The sequence below is a fragment of the Neovison vison genome, chromosome 5, assembly GCF_020171115.1.
Source record: "Neovison vison isolate M4711 chromosome 5, ASM_NN_V1, whole genome shotgun sequence".
In the NCBI taxonomy this organism is placed as follows: domain Eukaryota; kingdom Metazoa; phylum Chordata; class Mammalia; order Carnivora; family Mustelidae; genus Neogale; species Neogale vison.
This window is the reverse complement of record NC_058095.1, coordinates 166,818,825-166,828,517: the sequence shown is the minus strand read 5'-3', so window position 1 is coordinate 166,828,517 and position 9,693 is coordinate 166,818,825. Positions and strand designations below refer to the sequence as shown.

At 62.5% G+C, this 9,693-nt stretch overlaps 1 protein-coding gene across 1 annotated transcript in view; it reads left to right on the top strand.

The window, feature by feature from the left end:
- Positions 1–400: 400 nt before the first annotated feature.
- GAS6 (growth arrest specific 6) overlaps positions 401–9,693 on the top strand; it is a 30,976-nt gene continuing 21,683 nt past the window's right edge. Inside the window, exons 1-2 of the mRNA XM_044250170.1 lie at positions 401–479; positions 771–937. Of these exons, the coding sequence (XP_044106105.1) occupies positions 401–479; positions 771–937 (246 nt within the window). The remainder of the gene's footprint in view (positions 480–770; positions 938–9,693) is intronic.

Below are 9,693 nucleotides of genomic sequence, written 5' to 3'. Positions count from 1 at the left end.
AGCCAATGACCTGCGCCGCGATCTGGGGGCAGCTCTGTCCCTGGGACGCCCCCCTCGAAGCAGCCCCGTCCGGGGGCCCCGGGGGTCTCCGCCGCCAAAACCCGCTCCCGCGCCCGGCGCGGGTGGAAACCGGCGCGCCCCGCCCCCGCGCGGCCCCGAGGCCGGTCCTGCCCGCGCGCCCCGCCCCAGCCCCGGCCGCGAGCGCAGAGGTGCCGCCGCCGCCGCCGCCGCGATGTGACCTTCAGAGCCGCCCGCACGGGATGACCGGAGCCTCCGCCCCGCGGCGCCCGCGGCTCGCCACGGCCTCCCGGGTGCTCTGAGCGCGCGCTCCCGGCCCGGCCCGGCCCTCGTCCCCCGCGGCCCTCGCCCCGCGCTCGCCCCGGCCCGGCCCGGCCCAGCCATGCCGCCGCCGCCCGGGCCCGCCGCCGCCCTGGGCACCGCGCTGCTGCTGCTCCTGCTGGCCTCCGAGTCCGCGCACAGTGAGTTCCCAGCGGGGCCGCGGCGCCGGCCGGCCCGGGAGTCCCCTTCCCTGCCCGCCAAGGACCCCCCCGCCCCCGTGCCCGGGCAGCGCGGGTGCCCGCTCCCCGCACCCTCCGGCCCCCCGCACCCTGCGTCCCGGCCCCGCGCACCCCGGGCCCGCGCGCTGCAGCAGCATCCCCGGGGCAGGCGGCCGGGAGGGAGGCCGGCGCGTGCGGGCGGGCTTGACCGCGTGTCCCCGGTTCCGTCCCCGGCTCTCTCCCGGCTCCGTCCTCCCGCCCGCGTCCCGGCAGCCGTGATGCTGCGGGCGCGCGAGGCGGCGCAGTTCCTGCGGCCCCGGCAGCGACGCGCCTACCAGGTCTTCGAGGAGGCCAAGCAGGGCCACCTGGAGAGGGAGTGCATCGAGGAGCTGTGCAGCCAGGAGGAGGCCCGCGAGGTGTTCGAGAACGACCCCGAGACGGTGAGCGCGCGGGCGCCTGGGGGTCGGTTCCGTTTGGGCCGCGGCGCCCCGGGAACGCAGGGACCATACGCGCAGCCGGGGAGCCTCGGGGCCGCTCCCCACGCAGGCTTCCCTTCCCCGACTGCGCGGGGAGCCGTTTAGGTCGGGTGGGGGGACCGCGCCGCAGGAAAGGCTCCCTCCCAGAAGCCTTCAGGAATGGTGGGCGCACAGGGTCAGAGGCAGAGGGGTCCCCCAGCCCCACCCTCCATCCAGCCTCCTCCGTGGCTTCTGAGCCCCAGGCCTCCTGGTGACTCGGGGCGCTCCCACAGCTGATGGCGGGAGTGTAAGTGGGTCCTCAGTTATCTCCCCCAGCAGGCCTCTGGAGGTAGCCACTTTCTTTATTCAAAGATTTTCTTATTTGAGCGAGAAAGAGAGAAAAAGAATGTCAAGCAGACTCCGGCTGTGCCCGGGGCCCTTCTGGGGCTTGATCTCAGGACCCTGAAGTCACCACCCTAACAGAAACAAGAGGCCGATCACAGCTGCTCTGCCCCAGCACCCCTGAAGGCAGACCTTTGAGGGAAAGAGAGGCACACAGCCCCTCTGGGTTTTAAGACGTGAAACACCTGCGATGTTTAAGCGCCCAAACCTATTCCTGCTCCTGCACCCCAGCTGGACTGGAAGTGAGGTGTGGGCTGCCCGCAGTTCCCAGCCGCCTGGGGCAGGGGACGGAGTGTGTGCTTGAAAGGGGAACTGAGAGATACGGAGTCTGGAACTGCTTGCTACAGCAGGTCCCAAAATACCCTGACAGGAATAGGACCAGAACATATGTGGGAGGGCTGGGCAGGAGGGCTGGGGTCAGGGGGCCCGGGCAGGGCGACCCGCGTGGGACACCTCTCAGCGAGGTGCTCTCTCGAAGCAGCCGGTGACTCCAGGAGCTGGCCTGTGCTGGCTCAGGACACATTTCTATTAATAATGTCCTTGGGGACTGTGGGGCGGCAAGCAGCCGGCTGCTGAGAACTGCCCGAGTGTGGACTGGGCATCGGCTTAGGAGTCTGCCGCCTTGCCGGAGGGGACCCACGGGACCCTGCGTGCGTATCTGTTCCGGGGCAAATGCCTTTGGAAGCTGGGAGCGTGGAAACGGACGCACTTCGTCCCGTGAGGTCAGGGTGTTGGCGCAGCGGGATCTGGTTCTCCCGGAATGGTTCTTCAGAGGAATTCTGGGATAGAAGGAAACCTTGCGACAGACACGTGGACGGCGTGTGTGGCCTGTACAGGTCTCTAGTTTCACTTGTATTTCTCATCCACTGGCATGACGACCCCTTTGCGGCCCCTTCTGAAGACAGCCTTCCCCGGATGGCCAGCCACCGACGGGTCTCCGTGCGCCGGTCCTTTCCGTGGGGCCGCTCTGGGAAGGCGGCTTCCCTCGGGGCCGCGCGCACAGCAGCGCAGTTTCACTGTGGCTGGGAGGACCAGGGTGGCTGATCTCCTCTGGCCTGTCTTCCGGTTTCTGGCCTGATGAATCCTGGTGGCCCCATGAGTCATTCCCGGCAGAGGCTTGCTGAGGGCCCGGAGGCAGGGCCGTGAGGCTGGGCACCAGGCGGCTGCAGAATTGAGTGACAGGTGCTGGGGTCCCCAGACCATGGGATAGGGCGTACAGGTGACGGGAGTTCGGGGAGACAGGGCTACCCCACCCCCAACCAGTCCCTGCCCAGTCAGGTTGCACTCGCCAAGGCCCTGGCCTGGCTTTTCCGTGTTGCCTGCACACACTGTGCTTTAACCATAGTATCCTCCTTCCCAGAGCTTTAACCCCTCCCTGGTTTTAATGGCTTTTATGTTTTAATTATAACTTTATTTACAAATGTCTGCTACAAAGGCAAGAAAAGGAAAGCCTGCTTAAGATCCCCTGATTTTAATGCAAAGCAGTGCCCTCTGGGTGCCTTCCTGCCCGGGAGGTCACGGCCACCCCTGCCTGTATCCCTAGTGGGGATTTGTCATTCGCTCCTAGCAAAGCCGTCCCTCCCTTCGCAAGGTTCCGTCCTCCCTACCAGCCCCAGCTGCAGGAGCCCGTCTTTCCCTTCAGTTACCCGCTTCCCAGGTTCGACCCCTCGGTGTCTTCTGTCGAGGTCAGCTGGGTGCAGACCCCTCATTTTAACCTGTTCTCGTGTGGATGTTTGCTCTGTGGTCTGGACTTGGCCTTTGGCGTGTGGAAGGCAGGAGCAGCCAGGCTAGGGACGGCGGTGACCCTCCCCACCAGCAGGGGGACTCTGGAAGCGGCCTGTCTCCCGGGGCTCGGCGGGAGCCCCACGCGACCTCCAGCCTGGCTCCGGCTCTGGCTTTGGTGGAGTTTCCAACGCGGCTCTTTCCTGCTGATTTCTTGCTGACGCAGAAGGCAGTGCTGCCCTCCTGGCCCATTCCTGGGTTCTGGGGGCTCCCTGCTGAGCGAGCCACGGGAAGGGCCCCGCGGGAGAGCTCGGCCCGTCCCCCAGGCTGGGTGGGCGGGAGCACGGGGAGCCAGCTCCCCCCAGCAGAGTACTTTCTGGTGTTCGGAGGCTTCTGCTGGAGCTGGGATTGCCGGCCGAGCGTTCTTGCTTGGTCTGGCTTTTTCCAGAACGGGCTCTCTTCCTCTTGGGGAGGGGAAGTGACCTTCACAGCAGGTAGCTACCGGCGCAGTGGCTCCTTCCTGGCTCCAGGGGTCATCACACACCTATGCTGGAAAGGAAGGGGACCTGGGGGGCCTTCCTGACTCCCCGGCATCCTGGGGCAGACGGCCTTCCCCCGACACTCCCCTGGGGCCAGGCTCCCCATTGTTGCCACCACAAAGCCTCCTCTGCAGGGCTCTGGCAGTTTGATTCTCCCCTTATCTGTTTCCTCTCACGCGGTTACTCCCCCTGCCTGGCATTTCCCTCTCCTTGGCTTGTCTTCGGTGCGGGGCGTCCCACACGGTCCCCGGCTGTCTGCGCTGGGATTCTCCTAAGCTCCCGGAGGCCAGCCCAGCGGAGTCACCTTCCACTTAAATCCTTTAAGGCAGGCGGGTTCCAGACGCCGGATGCCATCTCAGTAATCAGGCTTTGCTTCCGGAAAGGGTTCTGGACAAAAGACGTAGCCCGCCCGGCCTGGCCTGGCCTGCTGCGCAGAGCCGTGTCTCGGCTTCCCAGCGCCGGGGTGTCTGGCCCTCACGGCCAGCTGCAGCCTGTGGTACGGGGAAGATTCCAGGCGCGGTTCTTCACGAAGCACCTGGTTCACTGGGGCTACAGACCGCACTCACGGTCTCAGGGCACAGGACAGAGGCACACTTGGAGGGCCTCAGGGTGTAGGTGTGCGACCCCTGGGCTGTGCTTGCGCTCACAGGAGCCCACCCTGCCCAGTCTCCCTCCATCTCTGTCCTCAGGTATGGGGCGACCCAGTGGTGGCAGGGGGGCCTTTCGGGGTCCTGTTGGCTTCGGAGTGCTGCACACCGGCCTCCAAGCACACCTGTCTTCCTGAGACCCCCTCTTCCCTGGGACAGGTTGGGGACAGGCATCCCTGTGGAGATGAAAGCCTCTCCTGCAGGTCGTCTCTTGTTAGGGTGGCCCCAAGGGGTCTCAGGAGGGCCCCGGCAAGAGGGCGGAGAGGAAGGACGGAGACCTCGTTACCCCCAGTGACTGGCCTCTGGGATGCAGGTGCCTTGGCTGGGGAGATGACACCCGGCTGTGACTTCCAGGAGAGCCTCTAGCTGCCTCCTTGCCCCCCACGGCCCCCCTAACTGCCCTGAGTGCAGCCACACACACACTCCTCCCTGTGTGACCTTGGGGTACGGGCATACCCCACCCTGCACAGGCGCAGCCCATCTCCTTCCTTGGGTTCTCAAGGAAGCAGCTCCTGCCCCGCTGATCCCTGTGGACAGAGACCCCCCTCCTGGACCCTCTGCTTCATGGGCTTTCGCCCCCGGAAGACCATGCCCATCCCAGGGGCCGGTTTTGCTTTGCCTGAGTGGGCTCCCGCTTGGCTCCGAGGCCTGTCGCCAGGCTGGTGAGAGCGAGACCGGGCCCAGCAGGCCTCCTGCCCGCTTTGCTGCCCCCACACTTGTTCTCTCCCAGGAGTCTGTAGGGGCCCTGGCTCTCCAGCCTGCAGGCCCTGTGGATGGCACGTCACCCTTGCCAGCAGGCCCGGCATCTGCAGGAAAGCAATTACAGACGGTCTTGGAAAACACCGAGCGTCTGCCCTTGTTATTTAGGAGCAAAACAGCCTTTGAAGAATCGGAGGCTTACGGCCCGTTTCTTGAGATGGTGGGTAGCTGGGGCCAGGCCATTCCAAACGCTCCCTGGCCGTCCCTTTGCTGGCAGGCGCCCCAGTCTCTGCTCGTCCCTGGGGCCAGAGGTGGGGGCTGTTTCTGTGCGCAGCAGGTACCGGGCTCAGGTGGGGTGTAGGACATCCGCAGTGCTTGGGGCCTCCACAGTGTGCGGCCGGGAGCCCCCTGCAAACCTGGGGCATGTGCATCTTAAGTTTTGACCCCTACAGGGTGCAGCTTGTTGCAAGTTTTATGACTTTTCAGGAGCAGTTGGAAGTGGAGGAATCTGGGAGCCACATCAGGCTTCAAGTGATCCGCCAAGTACAAGCATGTCGTCCAGATGAGACAGTGATGTGTGGTGCAGGTGTTTGCTTTCTCAGACTTTGTTTTGCAAACTTGAGAACTGTTTGCTCCTGGTATTCGTGCCCGTGGTAATAACACACGTTTTGTCCACCTGTGTCCCCCCAACCTACCATCTAGACCCGGTTGGTGAGGGCCCCTTCTCGGGACACTGAGCTCCGTGGGGAAATCACGCAGCTGAACTCAGGCAGCCCCTGGGGACGGGCCCACGGGGGTCACCGCTGCAGCTGGGCGTGTCTGCATGGGGGCCGCTGAGGCTGGGCTGGCACGTCCCTCTGGCACGGCGGGCATGGCTGGCGGCTGCAGGTGTGGCCCCTGGGCAGCCGTCTGATTTGGACGTGCGGCTCTGGGGCGCGATGCTTCCGGCCGAGAGGGAGGAACCCGTTAGGACGTTGCTGTTGGCGGTTGTCAGGGGCCGGGGTGTGAGTTTGTGCCCCGCCCCCCGCGCCATCATGTGGCGGACCCCAGGACCGTCTTGGGTCTGCGCCGCGTGCCCACACAGTCGCGTTCCCCAGATGCTGGCCTTGGGGACGGAGCCTCCGTGCAGGCTGAGGGGCCAGAGCTCGCCCGCCCAGATAGGGACTGTCCCGGAGAGCCGTTGTAGGAACAGCGAGACCTTGGCCGTGAGTTCCTCCAGTCAGGGCTGGAGCTGGAAGCAAAAGCCTCTGGATGAGCAGCTCAAGTTGTCAGTGGGTTTGACAAGAAAGACATCGTGTTCACCAACGGGCAGCACTAAGGCCAAAGGTTATTCAGGTTTTTTTGACTCTTCCTCATGGAAAATGCCTTCTATTTGTGTCATGTAAATAAGCAGAGTTATTGTGACACACAAGTCCCAGCCAGCTTTGTTAAATAGTTTAAAATTTGGGGAAGCAAAATTTCAGGCTGTTACTTATTAAAGGACGTGACACAGTCTTAATTTACTGAGAAACAGTGGCCCATGTCGGGCCGCAGCGTGTAATTGCCGTGACACACGCAGAAGCCCTCGGTGTGTGTGATGCACGGGTGAGGGGACGCGTCTCAGCCAGGCTGGCCGTGAGTGTCCCCTGAGTCCCCAGATGTGTCCGGGGAGGACTCTCGGAGAGCAGTGTCCACGGGGAGACACACGCTCAGTGCTAGACGCTGCCTCGGTTCCTCTGGGTCTCGGCGTCCCTGCAGGGACCTCACTGGCCTCCGAGGAGCTCAGAGGGTTAAAGGAGGTTTGGACAGGAAGGTCCTTACGAGCTGTCCCTTCCTGGTCCCAATTCTAACCTGCACCGGGGTGGCCAGGCTCTGTCCACACACTGAGGCCAGGTCATGCTTCTGTCTTGATAACGCGCACGTGGGCCGACGAGGCTGCTGTGGTTCCCGACCATTTTCGGAAGGCAGATCTGCTTGCACAGTCCAGCTGGGGGGAGACGACCACAGACCCTACCCAGCCTTGGAGGAGGCCCAGGGGAAGAAGTGTGCAGGGTGACCCCTGGAGGGGATCCCGGAGCGATGGGCTGGGCGAGCGAGCTGGCCGAGGTCACCGGTGCCGCTTCGGCTGGAATTCCAGAAGGGACCGTCCTGAGGTGGAGACGGAGGTGGGTGGCAGGTTGGCAGCACACAGGCGACTGCCTCGTGGGGAGGGTGGGCAGCTCCCTGCTGCTCTTGACTTTGGCCCCATGGGGGGCTCTGGGGGTGCAGACCCCGCCGGGAAGACTGGGGACGCAGCGGTCGTGCAGGGCAGAGGCTGACGGGATTTTCTATCCACAAACAGGAATTCTCAAGGATTTCACCAGCCACCTGCTGGCCCTCTCGTGTGGTCCCTTTCTTAGTGAAGGGGCGATCTGGTGACAGCATAATTAGGGAGCAGAGACGGGGAGGTCCCGTCACAGAAACACTGTGGTTTCAGCTCACAGCAGACGGAGGTGGGCAGAGGCTGTCGGGGGGCACAAGCTCCTGTGTTGGTGAGCCCCCAGGGGCCAGGAGCAGGGGAGAGGGGCGTCTGCCGGGAAGGCTGGGTTCGTTGGAGCGCTTGGCTCTGTGTACATGGGGATGAGCTCTGGCACGTGGCTTTCGGCCAAAACCAACGCGCTGAGCCTCCTGGAACCAGCCCTCTCCCCGGATGCGGTGTGAGCTCCCCACACGGCTGCTCCGTCCAGGGGCCGTCCGGCCAGGAGTGGGGACAGCTCAGCTGTTGAGTCTCACATGCACGTTGGCCCGTCACCCCCTGGGAGGGTGTGCCCTTGAAGGGGCCGGCGGAAGGAAAGCTAGGCAAATGGCTGTTAATCCAAGGCTCTGAGCGTCAAAAACGTACTGGCAGTTCAGAAGCTGGAGGAATGGTAGTACGGCTACTTCCAAGTGTGGAGAGAGACAAGCTAAGAGCATTAATTACAATGTTTTCCCCCAGTGTGCTTATTGATGTTATCAATAAAATTAAGAATTCGGTGCTTTGTTCAAGTCAGGGAAAATTATAGGGCTCTGGTTGCCTGTTCATTCATCCTCCTACCCATTCATCCACCCCCAACCCGTCCGTCCATCCATCCGTCCACCCACCATCCATCTGCCCGTCCGTCCACCGATCCATCCATCCATTGACCCACTTACCCACCCATCCATCTGTCCATCCGTCCGTCCGTCCGTCCATTCACTCACTCTTCCATTCATGTATCATTCATTCACCTGTTGGGCAATGGCTCCTGGGGCCTTCAGGGGAACACTCAGCGCCAGGCCAGGCACTGGGCACACGTGTCCTTCCCCTCTGGAGCTTCAGCCTGGAGTTCAGCGGCCTACAGTTTTCCCTTCTTCTATCTTTAGTTGCTTAAAGCAGAAGCAAACCCGTGAGAAAAATGATTGCCAGCTGACAAAGGCCCCATTTCCAAGCCCGGTGGTCCTGGCTACTCCCTGCTCCTGGCCCCGCCCCAGCCCGCATGCAGCCCCACACCAGGCCTTGCTCCTCGTGTGGTCAGAAAGAAAGAGGGTAAGTTCGTAGGCCACTGATCCCTGGTTTCGAATCTGGCTCTCTGAACTGTGGCCGGGCCCTGTGGCTCCCTGTGGGGGACGCTCCTGAGAGCCAGCCCAGCTCCTGAACCTCAGGCTGTGGCTTCTGGGGCCGGTTTGTGGTGCAGGTGGGACCCGCTGCGCATTCTGTGTTTGGTGCCCTTCGCACGTGGAGATTTCCTCCTCTCTGGTGAGAACGTCAAGGACAGCTGGAAATGTCTCTTTCTCCGGGGGAGTGCACGGGGTTTTAGGTCGTCTGTCCTGTCCCCAGACAGCAGTCGGATAAGCATTCTCCCCACCCCAAGTAAATCAAGCACACAAAGTAGGATAAACTCACCAGGTTACGTACGGCCCGTGGTCTCAGAACCCACGTTCCCGCGGATGCGTTGCCTGCAGGGGTGCGCGCGGTGTTCCGGTCAGTGATGCGTTTCCTCCGTGAACCTCGTAATCAAAACCTACGACACGTAACTAGCAGCAGTCATGGTTTGGAAACTATGATAGAGCTTTCTGGAAAACTGTGATAATGCCACCATTTACGAAGACTTGGGGTACTCTGTGCATGGTTCCGTGCTGTTTCCAGTCTGATTCTTGGTGTCCTGAGTGGGTTTGTCACGCTTCCACCCTAAATCTTTCCTTCAGAAGCAGAGCCATTCCCTTTGTGACAGAGTCTGTGGCCCGAGTTATCCCTCAAGACCCAGAAGATGTCATGGCTCGCGTGACCTCAGCTCTTGGGTCTTTGTCAGAGTACCCCTCCTCGCCTGGCCTTCCTGTCTGGGAGCTGCCAGTCCGTAACTAAAAGCAGCACAAAGAAGTGAGTCCAGGAGGTCAGGGGCCTCCAGACTCTGGTATGGAGGGACGTCCCTGCCTGGCCAGTCCTGGCCTCCGTCACAACGGCCTGAACGGCCCCTTCACTGTCACACAGGCTGAAAAACGAACTTGCTCTGACCATTACTTCTCTCTTAAAGCACTTAGTGTCTGTTTAAACCACATCTTTACTGAAACGTGACTTTCTGAAAACAGTGTGCCTGGTACCTCGGCCCAGGCTGCGGTAACTGGTGGGGGAGGGGACACGTGGGGTCGAGCTGGGCCGGCGCGTGGGCAGCCCTGGGATCCCCTCTGCCTGTCACTGCAAACACAAGCCAGCTCTCGTCAGCATGGTTTCGGGGGACCGTGTGCTGTCCAGAGCTCG